Source organism: Pipistrellus hanaki (genome assembly GCF_964339955.1).
Source record: "Pipistrellus hanaki genome assembly, chromosome: 10".
Lineage (NCBI taxonomy): Eukaryota > Metazoa > Chordata > Mammalia > Chiroptera > Vespertilionidae > Pipistrellus > Pipistrellus hanaki.
Genome location: NC_140512.1, coordinates 49,167,788 through 49,182,161, shown reverse-complemented (window position 1 = coordinate 49,182,161; position 14,374 = coordinate 49,167,788). Strand labels below are relative to the sequence as shown.

The 14,374-nt window shown below is 40.6% G+C and overlaps 1 protein-coding gene across 5 annotated transcripts in view; it reads right to left on the bottom strand.

Annotated features, from left to right (window-relative positions):
• The window catches only part of DGKI (diacylglycerol kinase iota), a gene marked incomplete at its 5' end in the record, with an annotated part of 382,063 nt that overhangs the window by 243,958 nt on the left and 123,731 nt on the right, over positions 1 to 14,374 (bottom strand). For all 5 annotated transcript variants that reach the window (XM_084896735.1, XM_084896736.1, XM_084896738.1 and 2 more), the window contains one exon: positions 4,393 to 4,501. In XM_084896735.1, coding sequence (XP_084752861.1) covers positions 4,393 to 4,501 — 109 coding nt within the window. The remainder of the gene's footprint in view (positions 1 to 4,392; positions 4,502 to 14,374) is intronic.

The window sequence follows — 14,374 nt, the reverse complement described above, 5'->3', positions numbered from 1 at the left end:
CAAGCAACTCAACATCAGAAAGTCACTAAAATGTTTTCAACAATCTGTTTCTTCCTCTCCTCTGAGAAAAATATTTCACATGATTGTAGTAAGAAATGATAGGGTTGGTCACTGCTTGGCTTCTGTTTGCTAACAGCAATATTAGTCCACAATTATGTGTTTTTCAGAGTCACATCTTAAAACTCCTTACACAGCATCTCTCTAAATAAACCTCCAGCTGAAGTGTCTTGAAACAAGGCTTTTCGATTACCCTCAGTTCTTAAAATTCCCAAAGTGTTTCCTACCAACACGATAACACCACAGGCCACCACGACAGGGTGCCTACAAAGGAGAGCGGGAATAAAGAATCAACACACATGAACCCAGCCTTCGTTCCTATTAGTGCTTCTCCTATGGTGTACTGCAGTGTTTCCCAACCTTCTCTCATGATGAGAATCACCTGGTGGAGTTGTTAAACCACAGATTCCTGAATCCTACCTAAGAAGTGCTAAACTAGAATTTTGGGGAACTTATAGATAAAATTGTCTTAGAGCACTAGTTAAGTATACAGTTTTACCTGTATGTTCCCAAAAATTCTAGTTTAGCACTTCTTAGTTGGGATTCAGGAATCTGTGGTTTAACAACTCCACCAGGTGATTCTCATCATGAGAGAAGGTTGGGAAACACTGGTGTACTGTACCTTTCACCACCAGCCTAAAATACCATTCCAATGAAATATTAGGAATCAGAAATCTTTATGTACAAATCAAGCTTTACCTCAAGTAGGATACTTCTTTTTTAATTCTGTGTGTGTTTGTGTAATTAAAGCACTTTAATAAGGTTACTCCCTCAGTAGAGTGAGCTTCTCAAATACCCATTTCTTTTTCTTTTCTTTAAAATGTATCCTTGTTGTTGAAAGTATTACAGGTACTTTCATTTGACCCCCTCCACCACCCTGCCCTGTGGCTCATTGCTGTATTGTCTATGTTCATGGGTTATGCATATATGCACATAAGTTATTTGGTTAATCTCTTTCCATCCCCCCCCTCCCCTCTTCCCTCTGATATTCATCAGCCTGTTCCATGCTTCCATGTCTCTGGATTTCTTTTGAATCGGTTTATTTTGCTCATTATATCCTACATATAAGTGAGATCATGTGATACATACCTTTCAAAAGCATTTCTAATAACTATTTCCAACATCAAACAGGAATGAAGTGTCCTCCCTCACACTCCAGTGATGATCTCTGTACTCTTCTATTCTAGGTGTCACCACTGATATTTTACCTGTTGATTTCTTCTCTCCACTCTGCATTTTAAGCTTCTTAGAGAAAAAACATATTCCTCACCTCAGAATTCCAAGGAACTAACACAGTTCCAGGACAAAACAAGTACTCAAATGTGAGATGAATTAATAAATTCATCAATTACTTTATTTCTGAATAAATAATTCTGCAGGCTATAGAGTTTATGACAAATTTTCACATTTACTGCCACATTTGATCCTAACAACATCCATGAAGTTCCCCTTAGGAGGGGCCAAAATTGTCCCCATCTACAGATAAGAACACTGAGGCTAAAAGAGTTCAAGTGTCTTGACTAATGTCCCATAAGGAGCAGAAAAAAGATTTCATGAAGGTTTCTATCTAAATGATTTAAACTCTCTCATTAGAGTCTTGCCTCTCAAATAGAGGATTGTTTGGGACATCATGAATATTAAACTACTTTTTTGGGGTCCCTGATTTATAACACATGCTCACTCTAATCATGGGTCCATGCATGCCATTTTTGGATTTTATTTATCTGTTTGTTTATACATTTAAATCTTTTTAATTATGTAATCACTGGTGTATTTATACCCTAATCTCTACTATGATTTAACAGTTTATTACATGACTGTCCTGGAATAAAGGGAAACTCCAGGAGAGAAACATTCCTCCTGAGCACTGCAACATACTTGGATAGTATCAAACTCTCAGCACTGATGTAAAACAATAAGGTTGGTGTGTGCTTGAGCAAGAGAAATATTGTACTATCAATATTGTACTATCAAAAGACATTAAATCATGGCATCCTGTATAATATAAGCCTAATATGCTAAGTATCCGGTTATCCGGTCAGCCATTCAACCAATCAAAGCGTAATATGCTAATGATATATTAAGGCCGTTCAATCGCTCACTATGATGTGCACTGACCACCAGGGGGCAGACAGTTGACGGGTTGATCAGTCGCTATGATGTGCAATGACCACCAGGGGGCAGACACTCCAACTACCCTGTTTCCCCAAAAATAAGACAGTGTCTTATATTAATTTTTTCTCCCAAAGTTGCACTAGGTCTTATTTTCAGGGGATGTCTTATCTTCCCATGCGCTAGGTCTTATTTTCGGAGGATGTCTTATTTTCGGGGAAACACGGGTAGTAGGTTAGCTTGCTGCTGGAATCCAGCCGATCAGGATTGCGTGAGACGAGCTGGACACACCCTGGGGCCCTCCCATAATCCCTCCCTGGCTGGCCAACCTCCGAAGTCCCTCCCCAGCCTTGATCGTGCACCAGTGGAGTCCCTCAGCCTGGTCTGCACCCTCTCACAATCTGGGACACTTCAGGGGATGTCAGAGAGCTGGTTTTGGCCCAAAGATGGAATGACTGGTTGCTCTGACATGCATTGACCACCAGGGGGCAGATGCTCGACATAGGAGCTGCCCCCTGATGGTCAGTGTGTTCCCACAGGGGGAGCACTGCTCAGCCAGAAGCTGGGCTCATGGCTGGCGAGTACAGTGGCAGTGGCAGGAGCCTCTCCCACCTCCATGGTAGCACTAAGGACGTCTTAGGCCCACTACCCCTAAGCCATCAGTTGGACATCTCCCAAGGGCCCCCACACTGCAAGAGGGTGCAGGCCGGGCTGAAGGACCCCTGAGTGTACTAATTCCATGCACCAGGCCTTTATTATGTACTAAAAAAATAATTTATTTTAATTTTTAAACTCCTCTCTTTTCTCCTACCCTGCCATGTTTTTCTTATGAGAAGAAAACACATGAATTTCCCCTCTGTCAACTCAACTACAAATTCTACACAAGATTTACCATCAAGACCAAAAAGGCAGAATTTCAGAGCAGCCCTCCTCTCCTTCCATGTCATCCCTCACAGGAAGGAAAAAAGCCTTTCAATCCAGTTAGAGATGTCTTCCACCAAGAACTTGACTCACTGATGACTCTCAATAAATGTTCTATTTGACTTAAGAATTTCAGGCTGCAATCTTCAACTCCAGTTAACAGTTTTTTATGGAGGTATTTTGGTTAAAATGTTAACATCAGTAAATATTCCCACTCCCACTAATACAAAATCTATCCATCTTTGGGTTAGGGGAGGAAGTATAACAGACTGGAGACATGAAGTGTCTAGAATTTAAAGTGAGGTCATCCACCTTAAAAAATAAATAAATTTTTAAAAAGGGGGGGAAAAAGTACCAAAAAGACAAAGCTTGAGTCGAGGAAATCAAACTTAGATTCCATGATGTTGCTAAAAGTTTAATTCCTCATTAGCTTAGAGGAGCCAATGAAGCATGTGCACAGAGGTACTTTTTATCTCACAGCTGCACACCCAGGCAATAGTGCTTCAAATGATTCATAAGGATTTTATTTTAGTCTTCAACACATCTAACTTCATATAAAGAAGCTATGTTCCTAGGATTCTGAAAATGGCTTAGATATGTGAAGATTGGTCGGTGAGCCACATTCAAAATTATTAAGACCTTACAACCAAAATTACCCTACCCAGCAAGGCTATCATTTAAAAATTTAAGGAGAAATAAAGAGCTCCTCAGACAAGAAAAAGCTAAAGGAGTTCACCACCACCAAACCATATTACAAGAAATGTTAAAAGGTTTTCTTTAAGAAGAAGAAAGAAAAGATTAAAAACAAGAACAATAAAAAGGCAATAAGTACATGTCTATCAACAACTGAGTCTAAATAACAAAATAAATGAACAAGTAGAAAAACAAAAACAAAAACAAAAAACAGACACATAGATACAAAGAACATTTTGCCAGATGGGAGGTGGTGGTAGGGTAGATTAAAAAGGTGAATAAATTAAGAAGTATAAATTGGTTGTTACAAAATAGTCTTGGGGATGTAAAGTATATCGTAAGGAATTAGTTACTAATGTTCTAATAACTATGTATGGTGTCAGATGGGTATGATATTTATGAAGATGATCACTTAGCAAGTTATATAATGTCTACACTGAGTTTTATACCTGAAACTAATATAATATTGTATGTCAACTGTAATTGAAAAATAAGAATTAATATAAAAAAAGAAAATTATTAAGTCTTGCTTGTAGTTGTAGGAATCCTGAGAAAGAGACAGACACACACACAATCAAATTATGTTTAAGTAAAAAAGCCAACACCTACACTCCAGTCCAGAGTTGCTCTGGGCTCCTTCGCTGGACCATTTGCCACAGGAAGACCGAGGGGATGAGCAGGAGTCAGGTGCTGCAGGCCTGTCCGAGAGATTGCTTTCCTGCAGCAAGGAAGACAAACACACAAAGAAAAAGCACATCAGAAGGTAATACGGAGCAAAAATTTCCCATGGGGTAGAAATGATGCATGGGCTAGTCTTCTACATGTGCAAACTGTATTGGAATATATCTCTTTAAAGTTCATGGTGAAGGCAGAAGGTTAGCAGGTCTCGAAGACAGAAAGGTTGAGTGGGAACACTTTGGGACAATATTACTTCCGGACCACACATTAAAATGTAAGTCCCAGTTAAAAGTCAAGGGTAGGATGGGCTAGGGTGGACACAATACTTGGACAAGTTTAAAACTGCCAGACAGTAAAAGTGCAAGAAAAGCAGGCTCATGAGGTCTTATACTGAAATCCTTCCACTTTCCAGACAAAGTGCTCCTCAAGCTGGCCACATCACCAAGTCTACTCTGACTCCTCTTAGGAACACACACACACACACACACACACACACACACACACACACACACACTTTTCTCTTGAAGAAGATTTGTACCAGGAGCTCGAGGTTCTAAGTGGGAGAAGCTGAGTTGTATATCTGCCAAGAAATCTCAAACACAGAAAGACCAATATCTTACCAAGGTCCCTGCAAGAAAAATCTAGGACATGTTGTTTGGACTCTAGGTTTGTTGAGTGGAACATAACAGGATTCAGGTGAGAAAGGTGGGAAAAGTTAAGAAAGTTAGCCCTGACCTTGGTCTGCAAAGATAAGAAATAAGAGGAGCCCCTTTAGCAAGCAAATGTGATTATTGCTGAGAAAAGGAAAGGGAGGCAAGATAACAAAGTGGGGAGAATGAGAACAGCAAGACAGGAGGAGAAAGCAGGGTTCACTCAGGGAGATCCTGTGATATCATCTTGAATAACAGGAATCAGTTTCTGGAGCTTAAATATGAGTGCCCACGTGTGAATTAACTACTAGCAAGAGGCTCCTAGAAGGGCCAGGAGCTTTCCCCCTGCAGAAGTGCCCAGATGTGCTCTGAGAAGTAAGTACCTGAGCTAGAATCGGGTGGGTCTTGTGATGCTGCAGCTTTGAGTTCTAGATTAGTCTGAGGGCGAGGCCCGGGAATTTGCATTTACACATGAAGATTCCTTCTACAAGCTAATCTTTACAACATCTCTATGGGAGTCTGAAAAGACTTTAATCTAAAATGGAACTGGAGAACATGAAATGGAGAATCTCAAACGTGAGCCCTCAGGAAAAATGAAGCTTAAGAATTGAGAGACTGATTTCCCATAAATGCCTGATGTATAGGAGTCCGAAACTTACCCCTGGGCTAATGAACATCTGCCAAGAATCTCTCCTCACCCTCCAGCCAATGAACTTGCTTTTTGGACTCTGGCTAGACTCCCGTTTCCTTGCACGATTAACCCATAAAAACAGCTCACCCCAAACCATTAACAGACTCACCAGGAGCTTGCTACAAGTCTGTGTGTCCTGAATTGCAATTCTCCGGCTATTCCCAAATAATCTCAATTTCTGATAATTTGATCTTGGGTTAGTTTACCTCTTAATTTAGGTTGATAGGGCAGGAGGAAGAGCACTAGTTTACCCAGGCCCATCGAGGGGAGCCCTGAAGGAAACTGTCAGCAAGTTCATTGTGCACTTCACCCCGATTAGCTCTCTGCAGCCTGTTTCATAGGATATGAAATCTGCCATCTATCTGTTCCTGGGTCCACAGCACACCAGGTCCCCTGAGAGGCCCAGACCCTCAGACTCCTTCACCCATCTCACTCCACAGAATCGAGGTTCCAGACAGTGAGATGGGGGAAAGACAGGCAGTGAGGCCCAGACCCTCAGACTCCTTCACCCATCTCACTCCACAGAATCGAGGTTCCAGACAGTGAGATGGGGGAAAGACAGGCAGTGAGATGGGGGAAAGATATGTGGTGAACCCCTCAGCTGAGCCACTGAAGGAAAAGGAACTTGCTGGGGTAAAGGGAAGAAGTGAGAGCAGAATCTAAAGGCTTCCTTGGGCCCTAGAAGAGAGATGATCTCCCTGCACTGGTCACAGAGCCCTGCAGACCCCACCCAGAAGTAGAATTTATAAAGTTGAGGAAAGCTGGGTAAGAATCCAGAAGTGAACCCAGGACTGTGCAACCACTAGTCAATGACCCACACATTGCCCTGAGCAAGCGTCCAGTCCTTAATATACGCTGATATTCCTGCACAGGAAGTCCCAGAAATAGCGTCTGGGTCTTCGGTAGTCAGAAGTGATCACATCAAGCTTGCCCGTAGCTGACTTCCGGAAGCTCCCACCAGGCAGCAGGCAATGTGCTTGCTTTATATAAGCCCCTGAAGAGCCATTACAAGTATGTGGGCCTTTAATGAAGACGGTCTGAGGCCATGATATTCTCTCTCCTAGCTTTCACCAAAGCAAATAATTAACAATATCAATTTAGCCCCTCACCCCAAGAATATATTTTTTTTTATTGAGCAATAAGAAAAGAATGCTGGCCTCCACAATAAAGATAATTTTTTAAGTCAGAAAGCAAAACAAAACAAAAGAATACTGGAGGATTCTTAGATGGTGATCCTTTATCTCCCAAGTGTTTTTCCTACACCTGAGTTCCAGGAGCTTCTTTGGCATTTTTCATGAGGACTTTTCATGAGGGCTTTGAAGGACTTCGTATAGTGATTCTGTGTCACAGTTTTCATCACAGAAAAGTCAGATCTCTGTAGAGTCAGAAACTACAGGTTTCACCACAACCTACTGCCACAGTAAAAAAAAAAAAAAAAAAACAGGACAAATGAGTTTAACTCATAAGACATCATAGACTCCAATCACCAAAACCTGACTACTCTTCCTAATTAGGACCGTCGGGAGGGGCATATTGTTCAAATAATCAAGTTAGGATGCAAGGAATGTATGAGTCCATAGAAGAGCAATGGGGCTGTACAAAGAGAGACAGACAGATAGACATTCAACCATGGCTAAGCCCTGCAATGAAAGTGCAGTCAAATCCTTCCAAGCCTGTGAATAGAAAGGATTAAGTAGTGGATTATTTATTCCTCATGGTGGAAGCAAATTTAAGGGTGGTTTTTTGCGACATTAATAGAAGAAAACTGTGTTATCTACTACACATATAAACAGCAATTAGGGGGAATATAAGTAAGAAACATCAAAGTGGCTGCCAGTTGGTGACTGTAAATGGGCCTCACAAAGGATCATTACATAAGAAAGCAAAGAAGAGAAATATATATATATATATATATATATATATATATATATATATGATATAACTTCTGATTATAGCTTTCCATTCTTCTAAATCAGCATGGGAAAAAATGTTTTTCCAATAGTTCACATATGTATACACATTTTCTTTCAAAATAAGAAAGCAACTTCATCATTTCTCAGACCTTAAATAAAATTAATGTAAGTTGTTTTTCTATTTGGATTCATCTCGTTTGACAAGATGACATTTTAGAGTCTGGCAGAATTTGGTGTGTTTTTGGGTTGGTGTATGTATGTGGGGGTTGGGGGGAGATGGTGGGGAGAGATAGGGATTTTATGTTTCAATTTGCTCCAATACAAAAATCCATAGAGTTTCAATTTCTCATTCTTTTTCTCCTGCTCAGAATCCACTCAAAACCACAGTCAGTAAAACCGTGAAATACCAATGACTCTATTATATTAATTTTACAACACTTTGTTGGGGATGACTAAAATGGCCAAAAAATATCTTTGAAATGGAGAAAGTGCCAGGAAAGAACTTTAACATATTTCAAGTGTAAAGCCATCATACATTTTAAATAGCATTCTATTATTTCCTTCACTTCATTCAGTAAGACTATAAACTCCTAAAGGACAGGGCTCAATTCATCTACTAATCTTATTACATTCTAGCCCAGGGGTAGACACAGCATAAATTCAGTAAATGCTTTCCGAGTTCATAAATGAACTCGACCAAGAAGCTAAGCAAAACAGCTAGCTTGATTAGATCAGTGGTTGAAAAATCTGATTAGGATGATCTGAATTATATTCTAGGCTTTGCATTTCAATGATATTCTTTCTTGAGAGAGCCAGAAATCCATCAATGCAGCTTTTTAAAGATAAAGACAAATAGGGATAGAATTTAGTGTTTAGAGGCCTAAGACATCAAAATGGCTTGGTAGTCAACATTAAAATGGAATCCTACTGCTACAACATTAGTACAGGGCATGTGACAGTGTTAATACCTTTATAATGTCTTGAATGAAAGAAATATGTAGCACAGACTCTTCATAAGAGAAATACTTAAAATTGTTTGGGAAAGCATGTAAATAAGTGATTATTTCACAAAGATCCCCTCTAATTATCCATTTTGGTTCTTCTTGTCTTCTAGGTTTATATGGCTCCCACATTCAATCCATCCCCATCTTGCCAACTCTGCTGCCCTGTAACCACCTGTAGCAGAGAATGAGGAGCTCACGTGCTAAGAGGAGAAGCACCAGAGAATCAGGAGGTCCCTTAGCCAGGAAGTTTCCTAAGACAAGCGACTGACACATTAGAGATGGCAAACTCATCTTCTAGTCCTAGAGAAGGAACGACCAGCCGAAAAGTTGCTCTGTGTCTTGGTTTAATTTCCCAAGTGTCTCAATGGAGATATTAATCACTGTGTGTGTGGGTGTGTTCAACACCCCACCCCTCCCATCCAATATTGGCCTTAACTTTGCTTATATTCAAAGCCATCTGCAAGGTTAAGGACAGTTTCCACAATAAAAAAAAAATTTAAAAAAACAAAAAACAAAGCAAACAACAACAAAAAACACAAATTCCAAATACCCCACCAGTGATTCATGTGGGATCAAAACAAATGCAATTATCTGAAACCAAATCCTAACCCATATCCTATATGAATTCAAAACATTTATTGGTGAAAAGATTTTAAATCATTCAGAAGATAGCTTTTGCTATTGAATCTTCGACACAATCAATATGCCTGTATGATTCTACTCTTAATCAGGAGGTCCTCTTAGCCGGGAAATTTCCTAAGACAAGCGACTGGCACATTAGAGATGGGCAAACTCAGAGGCTACTTTCACACGACTCTCCAGCAGTGGTGCGCATCCTCTGTCTGTGGCGGGGATTGAGAGCCAGTCTATTTAAAGCATTCCAGTCTCTCCCTCCAGGGAGCAAGCTCTAGCCTGGCCTTTCCCTTCCCCCTCCCCAAACCCGCCCCCCCCCCCCACACACACACACTCTACTCCTACTCCCACCCCTGTCCCTGGCACTCTGGCACCTTACCATTAGCTTCCCCACTCCCAAGTTCCAAGGGCCCTTCCCTTACCTTCATATTGTAACTTGTTTCCCAAGATCATTTCTTCTAAGAATTACTTCTCCTACTTCTTTGATTTACCCAATAAATATTCTCAAATAAGTAAATAAGTAAATAAATAAATAAATAAATAAATAAATAAAGCAAGCCTTCTAGATATTTCTAATGTGTATCCTGGGATGAGAACCCTGTTGAGCCTTCTTCATATACACTGCTAATGTAACTAAATCCTGGCACTTACAAATTAAAATATATTCATTCATTGAACAATGTATTTACTGCATGTCTCTTTTATTCCAAGCACTGTCCTAGACATGTAAGATACACGCATGAATAAAACAAACATAAATCACTGTTTCTGTGAAGCTAACATTCCAGCGAAAAATACCTTCTGCCAGTGTTGAATCATTTTACATAACTTATATACTGTATTCTTTACAACAATGAGATTGGTATTTTTATTATCCCTTATTTTATATTTTTTTAAATGGCAGCAAAGCGTGGTTAAGCTACATGTCCAAGATCACATGGCTAGGAAGCGATCCAAGTGAGATTTGAATCCAAGCTTCTAACTTCTACATACTTAACCATTACACAAATGAAATGCTATCTGCACACACATACATAGCAAAAGAGACACACAATGCAATCAGCCTCTTACTGTACTAATTTTCTAATTACCCCAATGATAAATGTCCTGTATCTACAACAAGAATATAAGTTTCACCTAGAGAGAGAGAGGACAGTGTTAAGGTAACCCATCACCTTATCTTAACAACCAATCACCATCTATGTAGTCAAGGTGTTTAATCTCTCTTAGCCTCAGTTTCCTTCTTTATAAAATAAGAACACTATTATCCGATTCAGAGAGTAGCTGAGATCATTGTTGTTTAATGTGTGCAGGGTGCTTGACATGGTAAGCCCTGTGAATAGCCACTGCTATCATTATTCTCTTTCCCAAACTGGCAGCCCCCAGAGCACTGAGGCAAAGCTGGGTGTAAGGTAGATATCTGAAAAATTTGTGCTTGTGTGATTGCTCTCAAATAGTCCAAGTTCTGGACACTTCTTCTCCCTCAAACATTTCACAAGCTCCCGTAACGTGTCAGGCAGTTCAGAGGGGTTATTCAAACAGAAGATTCTTCTCCAGCCATGGTAAATAATTCCAGGGTTGCCAAAGGAGTCGTTCTTTTCCCCTGGCTTGCCTGCCTGCCTAATGCAAAATTAAAAAGCACCACATTCTCCCCTCAGACAAACTTACCAACATATTTTAAAAATGCAATCCATTGCAAATGGAATTATTATTTGATTATATACATGTAAATAAATGCAACACCAAAAAAAGCATTTTGGTGTTTGTTGGTTTAATCTGTAAAGCAGACTGGCTGGTAAATGCCCCTGAGGACTCGTAACCTCATCTATTAGACAGGATTTACTTCCCAAACCTAATCCTTCATAACCACATTATTAAAGCGTGGCTCAGTGCCCAGCAGGTGTGGCTCAGTGGCTGAGTGCTGACCTATGAACCAGAGGTCACAGTTCGATTCGCCTTCAGGGCACATACCCAGTAGTGAGCTTGATCCCCAGTAGAGAGCATGCAGGAAGCAGCTGATCAATGATTCCGATCATTGATGTTTCTATCTCTCCCTCTCCCTTCCTCTCTGAAATTATATATATTTTAATATAAGACAAAATATATTTTTAAAAAACTCAGTGTGAGATTTCTTCATTGGGATTCTCTCAGAAGCTAATAGTATTCTCCTCCTTAAAATATCCATTGATATCCTGGGGAGTGAAGAACAAATAATACTGTTATGGGGTGAATTGTGTGCCCCAACACCACCACCAAAATTCATATGTAAAAGCCTAAAACCCACATGGGGTCTTTACAGAGAAAGTCAAGTTAAAATGAGGTCATTAGGGTGAGGCTCCTAATCCCATATGACCGATGTCCTTATAAAAAGGGGAGATTTGAACACACACACACACACACACACACACATACAGAACATGGTATGAACATGGAGGCGGAGATGCAGTGATGCACCTACAAGCCAAGGAACAGCGGAGACGGCCCCAGAACCACCAGCAGCTCAGCTAGGGGAGAAGCACGGAGCAGGTTCTCCCTCACAGCCCTAGGAAGAAACCCATCTGCAAGCACCTGCTCTCCACTCCCAGGCTCCAGAACGGTGAGACAACACATTTCTGTTGTGTGAGCCACCCAGTGCGTGGCACTTGGTAACAGAAGCTCTAGGAAATGCACACACTTCAACAGTAGACCCAAACTCTGGGTCCAGTGTAATAGGGTTTGGCTAACTTCAAAATGCTGACTTCTCTTTCCCAGGTGTTCCAGTGAACTTTGGGTACCTTACAATCATATTGCCCCCCTCCAGAAACTAATAATACTAAGACAGAAACATATTCCTATGGGAATCCACTGTTTAAAAACAACATTCTCATACAAACAGATAATAAGCACCTGACAAGGTTTTATTTCACTCATTAATGAGGTAACTGGCATAGAAGTCGAATACAAAATCAAAATGTGTGTAAGACATTAAGAGTTAGCCTGGCCAGTGTGGCTCTGTGGTTGAGTGTCGAACTATGAACCTGATCAGGTCACATGCCCAGGTAGTGGGCTCAATCCCCAGCAGGGGACTTGCAGGAGGCAGCCGATCAATGATTCTCTCATCACTGATGTTCCTATCTCCTTCTCCTTCTCCCTTCCTCTCTGAAATCAATAAAAATACATTTAAAAAATAGAAAGAAATTGATATTTAAAATAGCCAGTCAGGAAAGAAATGCCCCAAAGCCTGCTAAATAAGATGTAAGACCTTAATCTGGCACGGGCTGTTCTTTTTGCCCACAAAATCATAACACATTAGCTTTTCACCGGTTAGCCTCTACCCTGATGGGACATAAACTGTCAGCACCTCTATCAGTGTTGGGTTATTAACCAAATATACAGAGACAACTAAATTACAGTGCTCATGAGCATCAGGTAAAATCCATTACTAGATAGCAAGATTCTCTTTCCATTGGAGCAGGCTCATTAGAACATGCTCTAATAAAATACTTTTTTAAAAAGAAAAATCAAACAACAACCAATTTTCTATTGTCAAAATTTGAGATAATTTTATTCTCAATATTCGTAGTTCCAAATTAAGACTCCTTGTGTAGTTTTATATATGTCTGAAATATTCTGGAAAAATACCATAAAATTCTCTCAGTTACTCTCTAAACAATAATGATTTCCTGGGCATCTAGCATGCCCTGAATAGTCTTTTAGCCATTTTCTTTTTGGAAACAAGCTCAGAGAAAGAAATGTTCATGTTTACTAGAGAGTCTGTAGGGAGTGAGGGGAGCAGGGTTGGCAAAGCCAGGCGCTGAACCGTGAAGCAGTTGCAACAGAAGCCTCAGTTGGTCTCACATGAAGCTCTGGAATGGGAATGTCCCATGAGACTTGTCCCATTTTCAAGCAGAGACGAGATCTTGAATCTCCACATCAACCAGTCTTTGGATATGGGCAGCCCCATGGCAGAATATAACCCCAGACAAGAGATTCTCCTGTGTTAGGGATTGGGCTCAGCTGCAGACCGTGAGCAGATAACACTCTTGGAAGCTGGAAAGATGAGCAGCATGGTCCTGAGAAGGCCACAAATGCCAGCATCTAGACCGCTACACAGGACACACTTGCGAAATGGATCATTTTATTATTACCATTTTACTTATAGAACAACTGACATTGGAAAGTTTAAAGAAGATGGGAGCCTAAATCTCTGGCTCCAAATGCTCCATCACTTTATATTCCCGAGGGGTGGGGAGGAAGGAAGAGAAAGAGAGGAGGGCAGGGAGAGAGGGAGAGAGAAGATGGGAGGGAAGAGGAAATGAGAGGGAAAAGAGAGGAGAGGAGGCAAGACATAGAAGGGAGGGGGGTAGAAGGATGCAAAGATGACACACGGTGTGGGCAAGCAATGCTCAGAAGTGGCATGAACCGTCCCGGTGAAGGGGTGGCTGAGGACATTGTAAGAAAAGTCTAACACTCCACTGGCAGTTGGATACTGCTGCTAAGGAAATGCCTCCTCTGTCTCCTCCTCAGCATTTGCCCCCTGCACTTAAATCTGCAGGGAAGCCTAGTCCTTGCCTTAAAGGCAGGGGGTTTATGAACGTGGAAATTGAAAAAGGGGCTAAATTTTACAATTAGGTCAATGAACAAAGAATAGACTTTGCCTACTGGGATAGAGAGATAATCCGAAATTGAACAAATTTAGAAAAAGCATGAGCCAGGGAACAGAAATAACCTTAAGAACATAAGCCCTCTGGAAATTCACAGAACTTTTAGGGGAAGGGATTTAGATTTCCATATGGGTTTTCCCAGTAAAATTATGAACAACAAGAGTTAATCTTTCCATGCTAAAACATTATTCCTAATCCCCTTTAAATTTTCCATCACCCTGGAACCCATGCTGTCTCAACTACAATCCTGCTCAACTAATGGTGTCGCTAAACAGATAACCTGACACAAGTTTGTCCACTCAAAACAATGTATGATATGACCCTCATATGAGTATTTTCAAAAGATACTCAAAATGCAAAAACATTTATGACCCAAAGG